The sequence below is a fragment of the Pongo pygmaeus genome, chromosome 5 (assembly GCF_028885625.2).
Source record: "Pongo pygmaeus isolate AG05252 chromosome 5, NHGRI_mPonPyg2-v2.0_pri, whole genome shotgun sequence".
NCBI lineage: Eukaryota > Metazoa > Chordata > Mammalia > Primates > Hominidae > Pongo > Pongo pygmaeus.
This window is the reverse complement of record NC_072378.2, coordinates 47,193,192-47,216,184: the sequence shown is the minus strand read 5'-3', so window position 1 is coordinate 47,216,184 and position 22,993 is coordinate 47,193,192. Positions and strand designations below refer to the sequence as shown.

The 22,993-nt window shown below is 39.9% G+C and overlaps 1 protein-coding gene across 2 annotated transcripts in view; it reads right to left on the bottom strand.

Moving 5' to 3' along the window:
* Positions 1 to 221: 221 nt before the first annotated feature.
* The window catches only part of MEP1A (meprin A subunit alpha), a 45,272-nt gene continuing 22,500 nt past the window's right edge, over positions 222 to 22,993 (bottom strand). The window contains exons 7-14 of one of the 2 annotated variants that reach the window (XM_054492126.2): positions 19,739 to 19,914; positions 14,505 to 14,726; positions 13,505 to 13,654; positions 10,427 to 10,642; positions 6,490 to 6,954; positions 5,285 to 5,458; positions 4,489 to 4,789; positions 222 to 1,027 (exon numbers count right to left, since the gene is read on the bottom strand). In XM_054492126.2, coding sequence (XP_054348101.2) covers positions 871 to 1,027; positions 4,489 to 4,789; positions 5,285 to 5,458; positions 6,490 to 6,954; positions 10,427 to 10,642; positions 13,505 to 13,654; positions 14,505 to 14,726; positions 19,739 to 19,914 — 1,861 coding nt within the window. In that variant the 3' untranslated portion in view covers positions 222 to 870. The remainder of the gene's footprint in view (positions 1,028 to 4,488; positions 4,790 to 5,284; positions 5,459 to 6,489; positions 6,955 to 10,426; positions 10,643 to 13,504; positions 13,655 to 14,504; positions 14,727 to 19,738; positions 19,915 to 22,993) is intronic. The other variant, XM_054492125.2, reaches the window with a different exon arrangement.

Genomic DNA, 22,993 nt, shown 5'->3' with positions numbered 1-22,993 from the left:
GAGTTTATCTCCTTAGGAACTATGGAAAGAAAGTATATCTAAAAATACTTCTTTAAAGTTCTCCGATACCTTCAGTTTGTTAATATGATAATGTTGTACATAAATAGCTATAAAATATACTATTAAACTTAAAAGATCTGGGAAAGAGCTTTTGAACACCCCCATCCTTCAACACACACATGCGCACCCACACTTATATACAATACCAGATACAAAGAAGGTGCTAACTCAATATTTATTAAATTTATTAAAGGCCTTCTCTTAGAATCTCAGAGGAAAGCAAATGCTGTGAAGCCTGGCTGCCAAGAAGTACCTTTATTTGAAATATTTAACAAGATCTTAAAAAATGACACTACTGTGTCTAATGAAAAATGAGTATTTGATTCTAACATATTCAACATATGAATTTCATCATATATATTCGATCTGCAATATAAATGAGAGTTTCTATATCTTAGTTATTCATTCATTTATTGTTTTATTCATTCAACCATTGTTGAGTGCCCACAATGTGCCAGCCATGTATCTAGGCACTGGGACTAGCATGGTCAATGAGAACAACATGTGCCTGCCCTCATGGAGCTTACAGTCTATAGGAAAGACAGTCAATAAAACAAGTGATTTACAATGAAGTGTGATGAGTATTGTCACAGGACACACTAGATACATTAGGAGCACATAGCAAAGTAACAGAATTATGTGGGGCAGAAAGATGACAAGGGTCACACATGGGGCTGGAGGCCTTAGTCCTTGGAGGTCCTATCCAAAGCAAGGCTGATAAAAAAGCTGCCCCAAACTGCACTGACCATGGGAAGGTAAGGCCTGCATGGAGGAGGTGCTGCTGTGGTCTGGCCAATGCCAGCAGGCAGGTCACTTCCTTGGCCTTTGGGAAAGGATGGCGATGATGGAGAAGGTCAAGAAGATCACGCCAGCTGTGCCTCCGATCACCATGCCCAGGACGCTGCCGTGCACCTGCATGGCCTGACAGCGCTCCCCCGTGTAGAAGAAAGCGTGTCCAGAGATGCACCTGAGGGAAAAGGACATGAAGGGAGTGTGGGAACTACCCAGGCCTCAGGTGCCTCCTAGCAACACTCATCTCTACAGCAATAAAAATGGCAAACGCTCACTGAGCAGGTCCACGTGGTGCCTGGTCCCATTTCAAGTGCTGTATATGGACCAACTAATTTAACCCTGCAACAACCCTTTAAGGTGGAGGCTATTACTTGGCCATTCTCATCATCTTCATCTTACAGGAAGGGTAAATAATTTGCTCAAGGTCACATTGTTAGTAAGTGTTTCACACTTGAAATCTAATCTCAAGAGGTATGCCTCCAGATCCAGGACTCTCGGTCACCAAGGATTCAGGAGGAAGGTCTGAGACACTTAAAGGAATACATTGCCTGACACTGGCTGAGAATATAAGCTACAAAGGAAATTCCCCAGATATAGTCCGACTTAGAGCATCAGTGGTAGCTTAAAAACTTCTAAATAATATCAAATAAAATGTTACTGTAAGGTTAGTGTACTGTCACTATCTCACGATGTTGCCCTGAAGTTCACATGAGATAATGAGGACACTGTACTTATCAAGGTATTTGACACAGAGTAAGCACATAATGGCCAACCCTTAGTTTTGTTTCTTAATGTTATCTGGTATAAAGATCAACTAATCTCATAACCAAGGCATATAACTGGTAGTATCTCATCCATACCTTTGTAACAATTCCAGCCTTTGTTTCAAACATTCCCACTAGAAGGTCTACTCAGCAGAATTCTACAGAGCAGAGTGAAACAATCAGAAGTCAGCATTTTCTGACTGGGCACGGTGGCACACACCTGTAATACCAGCACTTTGGGAGGCTGGGTGGATCACCCGAGGTCAGGAGTTTGAAACCAGCCTGGCCAAGATGGCAAAACCAGCCTGGCCAAGATGGTCTCATCTCTACTAAAAATACCAAAAAAAAAAAAAAAAAATAGCCAGACATGGTGGTGGGCACCTGTAATCCCAGCTACTCGGGAGTCTGAGGCAGTAGAATTGCTTGAACCCAGGAGGTGGAAGTTGCAGTGAGCTGAAATCGCGTCATTGCACTCCAGCCTGGGTGACAAGAGCAAAACTCTGTCTCAAAAAAAAAAGAAAAAGAAGAAGAAGTCAGCATTTTCTTTTACTAATCCTGAATGATTTTACCTTCCAAGGCGTCATCTCTATCCTGAGAATTGACTTCTTAGAAATCAGTGAGTAATAGCAAGTTTATTTCATTTTTTTCTGACCCAGTCCCCTCCAAACACAACTTAGTGATATCCTCTACTGTTACCTTAGAAAAACTTATTCTACCAACTCTCAGCTGCAGGTTTCCAGGAGAGGAATAGTTTGGCTGAGTAGAGGCTGACATACAAGTGGCAACCCTGGCCTCCCTTAGCCTGGGAAGGATGAAGCCTGTTGGGGGCACATAATGGAATCTGGCATCTAAGGGCCTGTCAGGCAAAGATATGCAGACCCATGGCTTTGGAGCCCAGAAACAGATGGGCCTTCCCCAATAAAAGGAACCAGAGGGCTTCTTGGAAGAGTGATTGATTCTATGGGTGGGGCAGGAAAAATAAAAGATGAGCCTAGAGCGTGCTATGGTGCCAGAAAGTAACATTGTGTTCATAAAATCTGATGTTGAAAGAGCACAGGAGCCAACCTGGAAGAGCTCCCAAAGGCCAAAGCTGGGACAATAGAAGCAACAAAATAAATCATGAAATTATTGCAACAGAGCCCACTGAATAAAATAAATGTTTATGATTCCTTCGTGATGTAAATAAACAATCACATAAACAAATTAACGGGGTGATGGTGCCATTCTTCTTTACAGAAGAATTCTGATTAATGAATGTGAAGGACATAGGAAGTCAACATTAGAAGATCTCAGTGGTGAGTATTGCAGCAGGATGTGTCAATAGATGCTGAAATTAGTGTGTGAGGATTTGAGGAAAAGCAGGATGCCTCCATGGTCTTGGAATATCTCTCCCAATATACGTATTAATTACAGAGGGAGAAATGGTAACTCTTCAGTGGAGAGGCCTGGTGGACGTGCTGTTGGCCAGATAATGAAGGTTGACATCACCCGTAATGACATGTATAGTCATCATGTACCTGTTCACATGATGCAGAGAGAAGGCATAGCACATCTTTACTAATCTTGCCACAAATGTGAAACTTCAATCTAATCATGTGAGAACAAGATGAACCAAAAAAAAAAAATCCCTGATCAGTAATCTTCGAAAGTGTCAAGGTAATGAAAGACGAGAAAGAACTGAGGAATTGTCCCAAATTGGAGGGGATTAGGAGACAGGAGACATAAAAGCTAAATGTAACGTGAGATACAGAATTGGATCCTGAAATAGAAAAAGAACATTAGTGGGAAAACTGGGAAGAGCTGAATAAGGCCTGTAATTTATTTACTAGCATTGTATCAATGTTCATTTCTTGGCTATGCTAATTGTACTATGGTTTGTGTAATACGCTAACATTAGGGAAAGCTGGGTGAATGGTATAGAGAAAGCCTCTGTAGTATTTTCACATTGTATCTGTAAGTCTAAAATTATTTCCAAATAAAAGCTACAAAAAGAAAAAAAAAGGAGACTAAAAAGAACTCAGAAGAAATGTAAATTCTTGAGGCAGGCAGAATAGCTCCTACGTCCGCTACTGTTCAAATGGAACTGTTGCTTCTTCTGTCATCACATACCTCCTTTTGTGAAACAGTTTTTAGGGTTTTATGCAAGCAAACATTATAAAAAGAACTATTAAATATAGCAAACTGTGCTGCCAGACAGACCTAGATGCAAGTCCCAGCTTCAGCATTTTCCATCTGGGTACATTTTAGATAAATTACTTAATCTTTCTAAGTTTCAACTTCTTGATACACTAAACGGAGATAAGGAGAGCCCTTATGTCACAGGTGGCAGTGAGAATGAATTTAGATCATGCGTGTAAGATGCTCAGGAGACTACATGATGCATAACAAGGGGTCAGAAATATCAGGTGTTCTTACTACTATTATTGAAAATATAACTGTAATAATAGTACAGTGTAAATGACAGACTATAGAACTAATAATCATTAGGAACTAATAATAACATCTGTAGTCAGCAAAGATTTAAGCTTGGTCTTGAGACCCACTCTCATGGAGTAGAAAGTCCCTAGGCTAGAAACCATCTTGGGTGTTGTTAGAGTTAGAAATTCCAGCAACATCCAAAATGCTGTTGACAATACCCCAGAGGAGGAAAAGGGGTGAAAGTCAAGAGACAAGGTGACCTGGGACGCCTCTGTCCTGGCAGCATAAGCCCATGAATCCGGGGCACACCTTTGTAGAGTCAAAGAAAACCGCATTCAGTTGACCATCTGAGGTAGTCTTCGCCCTACTCTGCAAACAGCAGCCTTTACCAGGAGTAAGCATGCACACGGCCCAGGTCTGCTGGCCTACCTGTCTCCCCAGCCACAGAGCCTACCTGCAGCTAGCCATCCCCTTCACGTTCACACAGATGCCGTCATTTTGGCAAGGGTTTGGGTCACATGGGTCTCTGAAGTACTGTGGCCAGTTATGGTCCTCCAGGGGGCCTGTGTTCTCCACTGACCGCTTCTGTCGGCTGGGCTGCCCCTGGCTCAGGCTGACAGGTAGGGCTTCCTCTAACATGGCCTTTCCCGAACCTTCTTCGGAGACCTGCTGCTCCTGACCTTGGAGAATGAGGCCTTGAGGGCTCAGTCTTTTGCCTTTAGTGGGAACTTCAGTCTGGCTGAGATGGGTGATATCTTCAGGAAATAGAGGGTCATAAGGAAGATCCAGGATTAGTAACTGACTACAATTAACTCCCACTTCTGATGAAAGTTCCCCAGCCTGCTTCTGTCTCCCATCACCCCTAGTGACATGGAAAAGTGGCTTTGAATCCAGCTGATTCCCACAGTATTAGCTACTTTTATTTTAAAGTAATCCAGTCACATTTTTATTTATTGAATTTGCAAAATGAAGCATAAAGTTAGCATGGATAGACTGATGGAAACTAAATTGAAATCAGTGAACTGTTACCTCTGATAAAATTATCAAAAAGATGACCTAAAATTTCAGTTTCTTTCAAGGACAATTAAAATAAAGATGTGAGTCCTTGACCAATTGAATAAAATGTGGTTCTCCTACAACACATTTTTTTAACCTCATCCCCACCCTCCATGTGTGCTTTAAAATCAGGATAAAATCAGTAGAGTGCCAAGAGCATAGGATTATTTACTCAGGAAGACCAACAAAAGTACCTTCAAAGTCCACAAACATGATGAGGTCATCATTTTTCAGGAAACTCCTCCTTTTCAGCATTTGGTGGGAAATGAAACCACTCCAGCCCAATTCGATGCTTCTAAAACAATTGCAGTCCGTATGATAGGTTCCCACCCTGGATGGCCTGTCCCAGATGACAGTGTCATTTATCGCTGCAAAGTTGTAGGTAACATAAAATCACATTACCTCTTTAGACTTCACTTTCCAGTTTGTCTTTAATGAGGATACAGGGCTTTGTGAATCAGAAATAAATAAATAAATAAATAAATAAATAAATAAATAAATAAATATAAAAATCAAAAAACATGTTGGAAAAAAATTAGGCTATTTACTCTTTCCAGAATTGCAATTCAGAATTGAAAGATGAGAGAGGCAGAGAATCACAGCTCTGAGTGATCAGTTGTCTGCTACTGAGTGACTTTCTTAATGAAAAGAGAGGGACAGCTACGGCTTCTTTCTTCTAAGGCTTAGGTCTTCTCTTTTGAAAAAAAAAATTAGTGCCAGGAGCGGTGGCTCACGCCTTTAATCCTAGCACTTTGGGAGGCTGAGGCAGGTGGATTGCCTGAGCTCAGGAGTTCAAGACCAGCCTGGGCAACACGGTGAAACCCCATCTCTACTCGGGAGTCTGAGACAGGAGAATTGCTTGAACCTGGGAGGTTGAGGTTGCAGTGAGCCGAGAATGCGCCATTACATTCCAGCCTGGGCGACAGAGGGAGACTCCATCTCAAAATAAAAAAAAAAAATAGTTTGCCCATTTCTTTACTGATGTAAGTTTACTTCATGAACATAGTAACATTGAGTACTATTTTAGGACTAAGTACATTAGCTCTGCACAGAGCCCAGAAAGTTCCAAGTATTTGATAAATGATTAGCAGTATCTGTTTCCTCAATCACAATGAGCTCAGTGAGGCAGGGATCACCTGATTCACTTGTATTCTAAGTACCTAGCACCGAGTTTGGCACATGGTAAGCCCTCAATAGATGTTTGATGAGTGAATTTAGGAAAGGGAAGGAGGATGTGATGGCATTGAAAATCTTGACTTGAAACTCCAAGAAGACTATGTTAATGGTATTCCCAAGCGTACAATGTGAGGAGAACGTTACTCTTTCTTGCACCACAGAATCACATCTGTGGGCCTCTCTGGTTCAAGGGGCGGTTCTTATTTACGCTGACACCACCCACCTGGAGATGTGTGCGACTTTGAGGTAGTGAACACCATGCTTGAGGACATCCTGTTTTGGACATCGGGCTCCTGGTCGAGGATTGTAATTATCACCTGTCTGTTTTCTACTGGCCACTCCAGGATAGCATCGTTCTCCCCACTGCACACGTGAAAAGCAAGTCTCAAGTAGCCAGAGCTTTCTCTGCCATTTGGGTATAAAGTTAACCCAAAACCATATCCCTCTGAATTGTAGAATCGAGGGCTCTGAAGCTTGTCCCCTATGCTGGTGTTCTCAAGAACTTGGGAGAAATTCCGGACTGTCCAGACCCCTGTGGGGCAGGGGGTTTCTGTCAGAGTGATGTCATCCAGGTAAATTCCCCCAGCTGAGTTCTGAGGGTCGCCTTTTGTGCCCTGGAAAAGGTAGCGAAACTTCTGTTCCTCTTTGAGCACTACATGGGCAATTTTCCAATTATGGTCATCATCTCCTGAGGACAGAGAACAAGGCTGGTGAGAATTGTGGCCAACACTTTATGAGTACTTATTATGAGTTTGGCACAGTGCCATGTGCTTTCCATAAATTATCTCATTAAATCCTCACAACAGCCCTATAAAATAGGTACTGTTATAAACAGGTTAAGTAACTTTTCCAAAGTTACATATCTAATAAGGAAAAATGGTTTTTTAAAATACTATGATTTATTTTATAATTCACATTCAAATCTTAACCATGAATTTGTTTTCCACTATCAGTATAAGAATCCAGGTTCTGGATTTCCTCCTGAGTTGGCTGGTTCAACTGTAACCCCTAAATGTTAGCAAAGAAAACCCAAGTGTTAGGCTGAATCGTATAAAATAGCCATTTTCTAAGCCAAAAGTCAAAAAATAGTAACTCCATATGGTCCGACCTGTCACTTGTTGCCAGAGAGCTATAAGGAATGCTGACGAGCAGATAATAACCTGTAGGACTGACTGGATCTTCCCTACCTGAAACTGACTCCGTCTCCAACATCTAGACTTTTTTCTCTTCCTTATATTGTCTGAAAGTCTACCATGTAGGGGAGTGAAGTAAGCCAAAGAGAGTACTATTGTCTAGAAACGCACATTCTCATAAAGATTTGGTCTACTTGCTTTTTCTCTGAGCATGAACTAGAAGTGGGACTTTCAAATTAAGAGCTGAGGAAAGATAGTGAGAAGGCTGTTCTAGAACGTGGGATCCTGGGTTGAACAGCATAAGAAGCCAGACAGGAGCTTGGGGGTACTGGAGAGAGGAAACTGCGAAAGCAAAGCAACTCAATTCCGCAAAGAGATGCGCCTACACTGATATTTTTGCACAGGATATTCCCTAGAGTTGGGCTTGAAGAGGAGAGGAAAAATGCTTCCAAGTGGAAGTCATGTTGGCTAAACTGAGTTCTTACAGATGAGTGTCTTTTTTCCTTCTTCTGTGTCTTTTAACCAGAAATCTACTTATAGAACCATACTTTCCCTGAAAAGGAAAAGACCTTTAATCTCCCTTTGTTTTCAGGCCATTCTCTCTAAGGACAACTTCAAGGGACAGGTCTAACAATGTTCTGTTTCTTAGGGTGGAGCTGATTATGGCCTGTGTGGTCAGGTTACATGGGAACATAGGAGAGAGGTAGAGAAGGCACACAACCACCTCTGTAACATACAAATCTAGGCAGCTGCCATCTCCTGGGGAGAGCACGGCAGCCTAGTGGAAGACACATGGACTTGCAAGGTAATAGATGCCAGAAAGTCTAGGAATAGGAACAGAGATATAGGTTTGAACTATTTATCCAGCAGGTTATAGATCATGGGAATTCTGTCAAGAGAATAGGATTCTGTTCTTGCTGATTAGTACCTGCTTTGTTTTTTCTTAATATAGGATGTCAAAATGAGGTTGAGATGGGGGAATCTGGCACTGGGAAGGAGACCCAAGAGGCTATACCATATAGGCAGAGATTCATCTATGAAATTATTAAGATGGTTTCGTTTACATGCTTCCACAGGGCCACCCTAAATCAGTCAGGCAATAATGCTACTAAGATTGTTTGAGACAAATCTAATCCCTGTTAGTTCAGAATTGTCTTCTATAAGGAAGTCCTGGCCTCAGTAAAAACGTGTGTGTGTGCATGTGTGTGTACATACACATAGTTGTATGCCAACATTTTTCATGTAAGTTTGTATATAAGCATTATGTATGTAACATATATTATATACAGATATGCATATGGAGTCATTTTGTGTGTAAGTGTTTTGGTCAAAATATACATTTTGCAAAACTTAAAAGCTATTAAAATTGGTTGCAACTGTCTTAAGTTGAATATCACATAAACAACACTAAGTAATATTCAGCTAACCTTTTTGAAAAGTTTCATTGACAAACCAGTATCAGAACAGACTACTTAAAAAACCCATTCATACAGTGTTCCCAGGGAACGTACACAGACATACTCTGAATTCAATGAAACACAAAGCACAGCAGTGTAAGAAACTAAATTAAGCATAGGATGTTTGCTTGATTGATTTCATACTTAGAAGTAACACTTTTAGCTTTAGATGAAAGGGAGTGATAATAGGTCCCATCAATATTATTGAAACTCTAACTCATTTTCTCATTAAATATTTATAATCCTTGGTAACATAACACATCCTCAACTCTTAAAGAGTATCTAGCTGTCATCCTTTCATCATATAAACTATAATAAATTTCAACCAGAAAAGTGAACCCCTCAAAACTGTGATTTGTAGAGTTCCCAGGCAGCCCAGAGTGGCTTGGATATAGGCGATTTGGGCACCTGTTCTTACAAGTGACCTCTAAGGAAGGTTTCTCCTTCAAGAACAGCAGATACATAAAAAAAATTCCTTTCCCTGGACTCATTTCAATTGATAAATTAAATGCTAAGGTAGGCAGTTGGATGCTAGGATAATCTGGCCATAAATGAAGATCCAGGGTTATAAACAAAGTATTTGCTTTCTTTTGTTGTGGTGGTGGTTCATTCATAACTAGGAAAAGGGAGACAAGCTTTCTTACTTTTCAACAAAAAGTTTCTCTATCTATAATCATTTACATGCTGACCTTCTTATATATATATATATATATATATACAAAGTGACACTTAGGAACATGTTAGTGATTATAGGAAGTTAACATATACCAATGATTTATTTGCCACCAATTTCACAAGTAGGCTTCAAGTTACTTCAGCATATTAAATAATGGTATCATTTGTTTTTCTGAAACAGATGCAAAACACTATGGTCAAATTTTTTTTTTTTTTTTTTTTTTTTTTAGATGGAGTCTTGCTCTGTCACCAGCCTGGAGTGCAGTGTTGCAATCTTGGCTCACTCCGCCTCCCAGGTTCCAGCAATTCTCCCGCCTCAACCTCCCAAGTAGCTGGGACTACATGTGCGCGTGGCACCACGCCCAGCTAATTTTTGCATTTTTAGTAGAGATGGGGTTTCACCATGCTGGCCAGGATGATCTCAATCTCCTGACCTTGTGATCCACCCACCTCGGCCTCCCAAAGTGCTGAGATTCCAGGTGTGAGCTGGTCAACTATTTAACTACTCTCTCTCCAGCAGCATCAATTCCTACAGGTCTTTTACCTTCTTATCTCCACTCCTGAGCCATCCATTTTCTCAGTCTTGGCCTTTGCTTTCTCTAAATTTCTAGTGAAAACTGGATTTGTATATTCTGATTGGCTTCTTACAAAAGTGTATTTCATCCCTACCTAAGTCCAAGATACTGCTTCTAATTTCTCAGTGGTTAAAACATTCATAGAGTAATTAAAACATGCCATACGTTATGATAGGCTCTGAGAAGAGGAGGAAGTGGATGGAGGAAAAGGAGGAGGAGAGAGAGAAGAAGGAGGAGTAGGAGGAAAGAGGGAAGGAGAAGAAGAAGCGGGATCCCAGATTTTAACCCAATCCATTCCTCGTGTGAATGCCTCTAAGTACCTTGAAAAGTCTGCACCTTCACCAGCTTGCGAACATTGCCTGTGCTGTCATCCCTCCTGACCCAGACAACGAGTCTGTCTGAAGGACTTCCTGTCATTTTATAGAAAAATTGCAGGCACTGCTGCTTCCTCTTTGGGTAAAGAATCCGAGACTCCAGTAGGGCTGCCTCTTCCGCGGACCCCGAGCTGGTGCTGAACTGCATGAAGTAGCCGGCACCTATGGAAAGAGCAGCCAAACATCACACGTCTGGCTTCCCACACCCCAGGGTTCTGTCCACCCAAACAAAGCGAAATAGTGAACCACAGCCATTGTCCAGGCAACAAAAGCTAGAACTCTTCGGAGGAAAATAAAAAGAAGGACATTTGTCAGTAAATATTCTGTCTCAATGGACTTAGTCACTGGCTAAAGCTTGCTCTCCACTGTTGTGTTTGATTGCCTTTGTTCCAAGATTGTGAAATATATACCTCTGACTTAAAGAAAAACGGTCTTCAAGCAATGTTTAATGGAATTTGGTGTCTGTGAGATGAATTCTATTTTTCTCATTGACTTCATTCTTTAAATTAGAGATTCATTCCAAGGAAAAGAGTTGGGTTGGTCTGGTCGTTGTATAAGACACTGGAATTCAAAGATTTAGGATTTGGTTTTAAACATTGACAATGATAAGGGTTCAGTTTCCCCTGTTGCTAGCCTAACAACTGCGTGTATTATCAGTGGCAAAAAAATAATCTTTACTATATTATAAGAAGGGCTATTCAGGACACATTAGAGACTAAATGGAAATTTCCCCTGAATGTAAAGGAAGGCATTGGAAGGACACTGAAGAGGGTGAAAAGTGTCTACATTAGTGCCAGAGATAGGTTTACCTGACTCAGATATCTCAAAACTCTTTCCCCTAAGAACAATCAAGCAGCCAAACAAATGTACCATTTGGTAAACCACACACTTGTCAAAGTCAAGCACAATGAAAAATTCTTGCATATGAAGAGGTTCTTTATACTGTGTGCCAACACTCAACTCCATATCAAAATACTTCAATCAAAACATTTCACAAGATAAAAATAAAGTGAGTGTACAGTATAGTGCTGGGTACTCCAGCATTGCTCTGTGATACTCCCAGCTTCATCCTGCCTCACACTGAGGCACTTGCCTTTCATATCAGCAGCAAGCAATGATGGTTTAAATAAGCTTCCCACCAAGCTTAAAATATCAAGCAACTTTAATATTATATCAGGGCAAATTATATTTCCTTGTATCTTCTTCTCAATATTTGAACTTGCCTGAGACCTCTGAATTATAATTATATATTGAATGCCTGGGTTAGGAAAAAAAAAAAAAAAAAGAGCGCACAAGGCTAAAAAGCTTTCTAGGTAATTCTTACTCAGGAATTCTAGCCCAGGTGTTTTATGAAGCATGAATTGAGAGTCAAATAATTCAAGCCCAAAACTCAGGAGGCCTGAATTATCCCCAGCTCTGCCAATACCTAGGTGTTTATTTCCGTTGGTTTTGAATGGGAGGGATCCTCCCAACGGATCCTTCAAGCTCTTCATGTCTACACATCCACCTGTAACTATGCAAGAGCTCTCTAGCAGAGGGACATGTTCCATTAAATACCTCTTGTGAAAGAAGCATAATAGCTGCTCAAGTTAACCTGATACAGCTTTTCCAGATCTTTCTTCTGGGCTGTGGTCCTTTTCTCTTACTAGAACATTTTTTCAGCAGATTCCTCTCACAATAAAGATCACCTTTGTGTTTAGCTGGCAATTGTACATTAGCCTAGCAGGAAGCCCACAGAATAGGTTGGATTAGAGGCTACAACGGAAATTTAGAGAGCACTTCAGGCTTGGATCAATCTTTGGACACTTGGGATGATATGTTTGATAATCTGATCTGTGACAGAAACTTTTACCGTCTTCCAAAGATGGAGGAAAACTGTCAGTGGCTTATCACCTCTGACATTCCCTGTGGTGGCCTGGTATCTGGGTGACAGGCTGTGTTCCTTCTGGGAAGGGAATCTCACCAACTCTCAGACAGTTACGGACTAAGTGACTTCGCAATAGTCTGGTCTTTAAAAAGATATAATATCTGTAACCTCACCTGCTTCCAAATATGGTTAAGATGATTTCAATGGCAGGCACAGAATACTAGAAGGCTAAAATAGAAAAGCAAAATAAATGGAACCTCTGGAGAGAAAAGGAAGATGGAAAAATGGGGAGTGAAGCTGCTGGTCTGCAGGTGGGGGCTTTGTATGCATTATCTTCTTCCATTGTCACTGTGAAGTAGACATCCATATCTTGAAGTTTACAGAGGTTTGCAAAAGCCACGACTTTTAGAAAAAGCACACATATGACAACAACCTCCTGTGGTCACAATTAGTAAGTGGTGAAGCTATATTTCAAACCAGGTCTGTCTTTTTCACTACACCATATATAGGAGGTATCTGAAGCTATGCTATCCAATACGGTGGCTACCAAACCTATGTGGCTATTGAGTGCTTGAATTGTGGCCAGTGCAAACTGAGATGTACTGTAGGAGTAAAATATGTGTCAAGTTTAAAATACTTAGCCTGAAAAATGTGAAGCATCTCATAATAACTTTTATATTGATTACATGTTGAAATGCTACTATTTGGATATACTGAGTTAAAAATACATTATTAAAATTAATTTCACGTGTTTTCTTTTACTTTTTCGTGTAGATGTTAAAAGTCCCATGTGTTATCCATTGTGCCACAGAGCCAGATTCACATGGACATTAGAAAATTCTACATTACATATGTGACTCACATTATATTTCTGTAGGAGGGTGTGGCTCTAGAGACATTGCCTTTATTTAGGAGGTTTTATCTTATCAATCATATACCGATATCAGTTTTGCTTAAATGCATCTTTCTTTTGTGTGCCCAGAGACTGGATGCTTTTTATTGAGTTAATAATGAAGATATGAGAAATGTTTTTTGTCCTTGTTCAGATTTTCAAGTTTGATAACTAACATTCTGACTGAGGCAAAACATGGTGGCTGGCATAACCTAATTGAACCTGGTGAACCACATCAATGTGTTTGCTTTCCACTTTCACTGACCTGTGCATTGTCCCAACAAGGTGTGATCCACTTCTCCAGCCTGAGCACTGTCCTGATGGACCCAGTCAGTGTCATCCCTGGTGCCCTGAATCATTCCACAGATGTTTGCCTTCTCAAAAGTACAGTGGTCCAAAAGAGTGTGAGTTGTGGCTGCAAATTATATTTTTATCATCTGGTTAAAAATGAAAGACAGTCATTCCAAATAGCTAATGTCTTAAGCCACTAAAACCTCATTGTTCAGATACGACAGGATCACAAGCTTGTTATCTTGACTTTTTCTCAAATGCAAATCTTACTGTCATCAGATCTTAGTACTTGCTAATATATAGACACAACCCTACCTACCTCACAGAGTCAAGATAAAAAAAATCTATAATCATTCTCTGCCATGTAAATACCAACCATAAACTCCTTTAGATCAAGAACAAGATACCTATAATACTTGGCTTAGTAGGTCTTTTGTACATACTTATTGAACAGAATCAAACATTTTATCTCTAAAGGCTAGTGGGATCATCTTTAGAAAACACTCTGCCCCAGAGGATTAGATTACTCTAGGAAAAACTAACGTAGGTAAACAATTTTACAGGATACAAAATGCTTTCAAGTCCATCACCTATCTTGACCTTTATGTAATAATGCATCCTCCAAAAGAAGCAAAAGAAGCTAGACAATAACAGCTCCTTACATTTGTCCAGTACTTTGACTTTACAAAACACAACTACATAATTAGTTTTTATAACCATCCTGTAAGGTTGGTGTTACAGTTTTCTTTGTTTGTTTTTTGTTTTTAACTACTCAACTCTGCCATTGTAGCACAAAAACAGCCATAGACAATACTTAAACAAATGGGTCTAGAGGTAGACCAACAAAAGTTTGTTCTTATTCTTTTAGCTAGTACATTAAAGAAGAGTAAAGGAAAATGTAAAGGAAATCTCTAAGGCTGAGGGAATCTCTGCTGAGGCTAGTTTACCAAGTTCTCAGAAACTGAGATACTCACTGCAATTGTACATTCGGTTCAGCCTCTCTAAATCAATGGCACTGAAATCCAGGCGCTGTCCGATAATGGAGTTAAACTCAGGGATCTTGGCTGTGATGGTGGGAACACTTGCATTCTTGTTAAATGAGAAAGGCTGGTAGTGCATCAAAGACTCATAATCATAGGGTGTATTGAGGTCTGTGATTAAGCTATCATCATAGGTGTCAAAGTTGTGCTGGTAACCTGTTAGGGAGAGAATCCACAGGTCCTTCTCAGTCATGTTATTTTCCCCATGCTGCTCTTTGACTAGATACCCAGAGGCCCTCCAAAAAAGGGAAATAGTTATATTTAAATATATATATTTAAATAGTTATATTTAAATATATATATTTAAATAGATTTATTTAAATATATATATTTAAATAGATTTATTTAAATATATAATTTTTATATATATGTTTAATAGATTTATTTAAATATAAATTATATTTTATAAGCAATATAATGTAAAATTACTATGCATCATTAATATTAGTTAATATATTAATATACAATAACATATATAATATTGTAATAATTATAAAGTACATATTGTAAATTTAAATAGATATTAGAAATTACTAAATATATGTACATGTTTATACCAAAGATACATTATAAATATATATAAATATGTGTGTATCTGTGTGTGTGTGTACGTGTGTGTAAGACTTTCAGAAAGAGAAGGTAAAATAGCAAAGCTGAGGAAGATATTCCAAATGACAGGAAAAATAATTTTTGAATTCAGGAAAATGTTCACAATCGATTATATTCAAGACACATCATTTTAACAGCCAAGTACCTCATCCACTGAGTCTGCCCAGAGCTGTACCTGGCCTACTCTTCATGGGTTAGGAGAAGGAAATCTGAGGGGCAGAGGGAAAGGTAAGCAGCTGAAAGCAAGACAGGGGATCCTGTCAATCAAGGCTCACATCCTTCTGTTTCAGAAATAGCCTCATGGAGAACAAAAATAAAATAGGAAGAAGAAAACTTATTTTCCTATCAAAAGAGGAAAGGTAAATATTTTTCTGAGATTAGTGAAATTGAGATAAGATGTGCTGCAATGTAAAAAGCTGAACAAAATAACTGATCAGAGGGTCTTTGAATTGACTAATAACCATCGGGAATTTACTGTTTTGGCTGCATTAATGGAAAGGTTTGCAGATTTTTTTGATTTTCTTCTTGTGGAGTGATAGGAAAACTGAGTGCAAATGCGGCTAACTCTTCCAGTCATAACTTCCCATCCTCACATTCTTCTCCTTCTCTAGCTCCTTGTCCAGTCACTTTTTGTTTGTTTACTTGTTTCGTTTTGAGACAGAGTTTTTGCTCTGTTGCCCAGGCTGGTATGCAATGGCAAGATCTCAGTTCACTGCAACCTCCGCCTCCTGGGTTCAAACAATTCTCCTGCCTCAGCCTCCTGAGTAGCTGGGATTACAGGCATGTGGCACCATGCCTGGCTAATTTTTTAATTTTTAGTAGAGATGAGGTTTCACCACGTTGGCCAGGCTGGTCTCGAACCCCTGACCTCAGGTGATCCACCTGCATCAGCCTCTCAAAGTGCTGGGATTTTAGGCATGAGCCACTGTGCCTGGCCTCATCCAGTTACTTTGAACAATTAGAAGAAAATGTAAGTGCCTCATACAGAGCTACATGCAGGACTGCAGAAGTGTGGTGTGGCCAGGCGATGCTCCAGCAGGTGCCTGAGGGAGTCTCTGAATGCTTTTGGAAAAGCTAAGGAGCAAGACCACGTTTGAGCAATATCTTGCTTTAACTGTAAAATCTGAATACCGATGTTTCACTCTCCCAACTCATGGGGATTATATTGGGGATTACTTGAGAGGGATCAAAGCATTTTTGAAGGTGGGACAGGTCTAAAAGAAACAACGGTTCTAACAGGGAAGGGGAAAGTTAATCCCTCCAGAGTACATGGTCCTAGGATGTCATTTGAGGTAATGGAATTGTAAAGAGCATCAAGAGTCTACAATCTCTTGGTAACTCTCAGTGGCACCTGAAGCAAAGCACTTTCAACTCACTGGATGTGCTTTACTTAATTTTCCATAAAACCATCTGATTAGAGGCTGGGCACGGTGGCTCATACCTGTAATCCCAGCACTTTGGGAGGCTGAGGCAGGTGGATCACTTGAGGCCAGGAGTTCGAGACCAGCCTGGCCCACATGGTGAAACCCCATCTCTACTAAAAAATACAAAAATTAGCTGGGCATGGTGGTGGACGCCGGTAATCCCAGCTATTCAGGAGGCTGAGGCATGAGAATCGCTTGAACCCAGGAGGTGGAGGTTGTAGTGAGCTGAGATTGCACCATTACACTCCAGCCTGGAAGACAGAGCAAGGCTCTGTCTCAAAACAAAAACAAAAATCCCATCAAGTTAGAATAGATTCTTTTAAACTGTATTGCTCATGGATTCTTTTGAGAATACTTAACAAACAGATACTTTGAATAATTTTTAAAAATGTATTCAACATGTTTTCGTTGGGCCTAGTATCTACTGAGAGCTATGCTAGGTTGGTAGTGGCCCCCAACAGTGAATAGGATAGGGACTCACAGCTGAGAGCTGAAAAGGGGCTGTAATCTGGGGCATGTGATCCTGTAAACCAGGGGTCAGTCAGCAAACCTGTTCTAGAGTAGATAGAAAATATGTTCTCTGTTGTAACTACTCAACTCTGCCATTGTAGCATGAAAACAGCCATATACAATACTTAAACAAATGGTTATGATTGTGTTTCCATAAAGCTTTATTTACAAAAGCAAGTAGATATGGCCCATGGACTATAGTTTGTCAACCCCTGCTAGACCTCAAAAGTTGAGTTTTTTCCCTAGCATAAGGAAAGAAATTTCAAAAACACAATTCTGATTCAAGAAATGGAGATGGACATTGGGAGAGAATTACATTGCCAGTACAGTGTCTTCTTAAGTTAAACAGAAAGCTTGTTATTGACCAAAGTTAAATCAATAAAACTCATAAATTACCCTGATAAAAAATACTGCCTGTGTTGATAATCTTATTGGATTTGATGTCTCTTTTGAGAACAGTTCTCCCGTGGTTGCAGGCAATTTAGATATATGGAATTGTACCTGATGAAAACACAGATAGATGAGCAAATATGTGTTGAGCAACCCGTGCTCAAACCAGAGCTGAGCAAGTCTGCACTTGACCCTGGCAAATGTCTCTCACTCCGATAAAGGGAACCTCATTTGGCCTAAAACCATTTTAAAAGCACTAAGTATTGTCTTCTATAAGACTTGGAAATAGAAATGTTTTCTGCTTTCTTACAAAATTTTCATCAAAGCCAAGTGTATGTATAGGAAGGTAAGAAATTGAGGTTTACAGGCAAATATAGACAAAGTCTAATAGTCCCCTGAGTAGTGCAATCAGAGATTCAGTCCTTTGACCTATTACTCCATTTCCTTCTTCCTTCTACACACACACACAGTTATAACACAATTACTACTGAGAGATAGGTACATGAAGTCTGAGTTATTATTTCATCTCTGGGTGAATATGCTCCAAAACTTTTCTAGATTGGATTGGGAGGCAAAGAAGAGTGCTATCTGTCCTCTGGTTCAGTGGGTGGTGGTAAGATAGTCGGAGTATGTGGTTAGGCTCAAACCTGGTGACCTATTAGACTATTATAAGTTACAGTTTTCTTCCCTACTACACCAATCCACATTCATAGAATTACCAGAATATAAGAGACTGGGAAGGCACAGGATGAGAAACCTCACAGGTGATTTTGATTAGCCCTCTCTACCCTGATCTCATGTGAAAATCATTGACCATCTTACTCCAAAATGAACTACTACAGTCCTGGCAGAAAACTTTTGAGGATTCATATTTAATTATAAAGATTGGTCAGTTCTTCCAAGCCCCCAAAAGTAAAATTATTATAGATGCACTGCAATATATGAATCCGCATATAAAATTGGGATCTAAATAAAACAGATACCTACACAAGGCTATTATTTGTTTTATAAAAGCCATGCTGGAAACAGTTAAGGCATTTTTAAATATATTAAAGTTTCATTAATCTCTTACTGCCAAAAACAATGTTTTTGCATTCTCTACACTAATTCCTTCTTAAAAACTAGGTATCTTCAGAAACATAGCATTGACTTTTTTTTTTCTAGCACATCAGGAAGCTGCTCAATAAATGTTTTAGTGTACTCAAAAGCACTCTACTTCATTGTCTCAAACAATTAAGGAAAGTAAGGGCCAGACACGGTGGTGGCTCATGCCTGTAATCCCAGCACTTTGGGAGGCCAAGGCAGGCCGATCACCTGAGGTCAGGCGTTGGAGACCAGCCTAACCAACATGATGAAATCCCATCTCTACTTAAAAAATACAGAACTAGCCAGGCGTGGTGATGCACACCTATAATCCCATCTGCCTCCCTGAGGCAGGAGAATCGTTTGAACTCAGGAGGCAGAGGTTGCAGTGAGCTGAGATCGCACCATTGCACTCCAGCCTGGGCAGCAAGAGCAAAACTCTGTCTCAAAACAAAACAAAACAATCTAAAGAACAATGAAATTGTTAGAATAATATAACTGAATAATACTTTAAGACAAAACTGTTATCTTTTGCATAGTATGAGGTGGAGGCAGAAGAAGCAAGGTGCTTAGAAACAAGGAAGAAAAAAACATTAACCTTTGATTAATCAGAACCCAGATAACTAGCTAGAATTAACATAATTGGGGTGTTATTTCAGATAAAAGCATTTATTTTTTGTTTTTGTTTTTAAGCATTTTTTATTGATTTGGTAAAGCAACTGAAAAAAATACTTCTTGAGTATGCCCTATAGTCATGGAATAATCAACTAAACCTCAAACAGCCTTCTAGAGGCACAGGAGATTTCACATCCAGAGAAATGACTTTAAAATCTGGATTCACTTTCCTTATTAAGACAGGAAAGTAGAGTTTTAGATAGACTTTTAATGAAAACACTGATATAAAGCAAAGCTTCTGGTTAACTTTCAGTTGACCCCCACAGTGAGTTAACACCATTCCTTGAGACCCTTATCTGCGATGAATTACGGTCAGATCAGCACAGCCCACATAAAGGGCCAACAAATCATAACCTCTTCTGAGTCTTTGTTCCCACTAGAGAGGCTGAAGCTCCTGTCCACACAGATTTGGCTTGGTCATCCCAGGATTTGTCTCAGCCAGTGATAAATGTGATAGCAATCTCCACCCAATCACACCTGAAAGAATTTGGTCCCACCAGATGTTCACATAATCATCCCGGTCCGTCCTTGACTGCTCGTGGTAAAATCCCAAAGCATGCAGGATCTCGTGTTCTATGATGGCCTTATAGGCACATCCTTGGCCAATGGAAAGGTTCTGTCCCACGTGTTGGTCACCAACCTCAGACCAGCACCTTTAAAGAGGAGAAGAGGAAAAATTTCTTCTAGAGAATTTTTAAGTGGCTGTCATTCACAGTACTCCAAAACACAAATTAGGAGGAAATTAGGCTTGATTTTAAAAAGAAATTACCAACAGTATTCTCATATGCTAATGGTCCAAAGATGGGGACTGCTTAAAGAAGGAGCATTCCCTAGAGGGAATATTGTGCAGGCTTTAAAAGTGAAGATATAATACATTATAAAAGTGGCACATACTCAGAAGCAAATCGATCCTATTATAACAATTCGTCAAGGTAGAAAGCAATAAAAATTGGCGTTCCTCCTCACCTCCACAAACCCACAGGGCACTCCAAGGAATAACACTGTTGCCTTTATCTAAAAAATTGTTGTCTGAGGGAAAGCTGTGGTTGATTTAATTTTTTTCTTTTCTTTTCTTTCTTTCTTCTTTTTTTTTTTTTTTGAGATGGGGGGGGTCTCACTTTATCACTCAGATTGCTGTGCAGTGCCACAATCACAGCTCACAGCAGCCTCAGCCTCCTCTACTCAGGTGATCTTCCCACCTCAGCCTCCTGAGAGGCTGGGACTTGGAACCACAGGCATGTGCCACCACACCCAGATAATGTTTTTATTTTTTTGTAGAGACAGGGTTTTGCCACGTTGCCCAGCCTGGTCTCAAACTCCTGGGCTCAACCGATTTGCCCTCCTTGACCTCCCATAATGCTAGGATTACAGGTGTGACCCATCGCACCCAGCCCTTTTATACTTTAATAAATTTTCAAATTTCCTATAATGAACAAGCATATATTTTATGACCATAAAAAGATCCTCATTAAAAAGCAAATTAATAAAATCCATGTCTTTGGAAATAGCAGATCTATAGTGTTATGACAGCACGGAGAAGGCTGCCTAACTTATTTCTGAAGGGTATCAGGCAAGGAGGACCTGTAGCTTCCCTCTAAAATCAGTGGGCTCGGGAACCTCTGTCAGATTCCCTGAATTCCTTGCGGTAGAATGTCTTCCTCTTTCATCCTCCCCCCAATTATTTTTTCTCTTCTCATAAACCCAATTTTTCACCTCTATTAGCAAACCCAAAGCTTTCCACTAATTGTCTCCTATTGGCTTTAAATTGTCAAATGAAGATCTATATTTTAACCAATGCTGAGCAGAAAAGAAAGATTTCCTGATAGTCATAAATGCAACCAATGGATTGCAAATTTCATGGTGACAGTCACAGTGTCTTACCTGCCACTCTTCTCCCCAAGATTGCTGATATAGTATACCTTCAAAGGCTAACAGATTTGATTTTTACTCAAAGATGAATCTTAGTTATTTATTTTCTAATAACTTTATTAAGGTATAATTTACATACTATAAAATTCTTTAATTTTAAGTATACAATTCAATGACTTTTAGTAAATTTACAGTGTTATGCAAATGTAACCATGATCAACTTGCCTCTCTGATAGTGGCATTTTATTACCAAATCAGAGTTTACTCTGCAAAATATTCACAACTCAGAGAAAGCATTTATTATTTATCTTTCTTTTTAAATTCCTCCCCCAACAGAAAGACATAAGTTGCAAAAATAGCATACATTCCACCTCACTGAGAACTTTTGACCTTGTCTTTCTGAAAGAGTCCCAGTTAGCCTCCAACTTCAGGAGACCAGTGCCCTGAAGGGCTTAGGGGCACTTTGGGCCAGTCCCTTCCCAAAATATCTTCCTCTCTTTTTCCCTCTCTTAAATTATCTGTAACAGAGACATCTCCTGGCCATAGGTGATTAGGTTTCCCAGATTCAGCGCTTTTGCAAAGAATGTCTCTCAAAGCTGACCTACCCCTTAATCAAGTAGTTGGGACTCACTTGAAAACAAAAAAGAAGCTGGGAGAACTTCACGGTGAAAGTGAGAATTTTGGAAAGTAATTATGTGGATTTTGTTTTATTTTTAAGGAGTTTCTTTGTGAAAAAAAAATGATGCAAAAGTGGTAGCTGAAGAATGGAAATAAATTTGTTAATAAAGTTAATTGTTTCTCTGATGGTTTCAATGAAAAATTAAGGGTTTTAGCACTTTCTTGAAGGTCAGAGATTGCCAAGGGACAAAATGCAGTAGTCAAAAGCAGAGAGGCCCTAAAATGTGTGGTCTTTGCAAGGCCTGAGATATACTTTAAATGTTTACCCTTTACAGAAAAATAAACTATCCAACTACTATTGGTTATCTCCATTTATATGACCTGCAAAAACCTCAAGTAATAAAACACATGCAGTAAGATGAGTTTACTCTCATACCTCATCCCCAAAGTTATTCTTTCAGCAATATTCCCAGCCTCAGCAAATGAAGTTACCACTTGCCAGTCATCCAAATCTGAAATCTCAGATACTTTTGACTCCTCTCCTCTCCTAACCCCTCCCACTAACCAATTTGATAAGGTTAGGTTCTGATAAATCTACTTTTTCACAGATTTCTGAAATCCATTCCCTCTTCTTTATATCACCTGCCTCTTCCTTAGTGTAGGTACCTTCCATTTTTTCCCTAGAAAATTGGAGCATCCGTTAATTGATCTCTTGCCACCAGTCTTGCTCTATTTCAATTCTTTATCCACTGTTGATCAAGTAATCTTTCTACAATGGAAAACCAAGCATAGAATGAACCTTGCACCAAACAATAGGTTCCCTCACACATGGTTCTCCATCACCAGGCTCCTGTTCACCTTCCTGGCTCCTGCTCATTATGGGATTATGGCTGCCTCTGCTGAGTCATACAGGTTGCCAAGGAAGTGGGGAAAAGCCTGCAGTCACAGGCCTCACCCTGCTCCCATGCAGCCCGCAGTCCTAAAGGCTGGGCTTTTTCCCACCGTGCCCTTTCAACAGCACTGAGTCCATGAAAAGCTCCTGACATGAGAAGCTCCAGGCACACTGAACTTAGGGGGTTCTCCAAGTAACCAGGTTCAGGTTCATGTTTGCTCTCTCCTCTCCCTCTCCCTCTTCTTCCCTTTGATCCTCTCCTCCCCTTCTTCTTCCTCCTTCTCCTCCCTCACCCTTTCCCTCTCTCCCTCTTCCTGCCCCCAATTTGTCCTCCCTTCTTCTCTCTAACACTC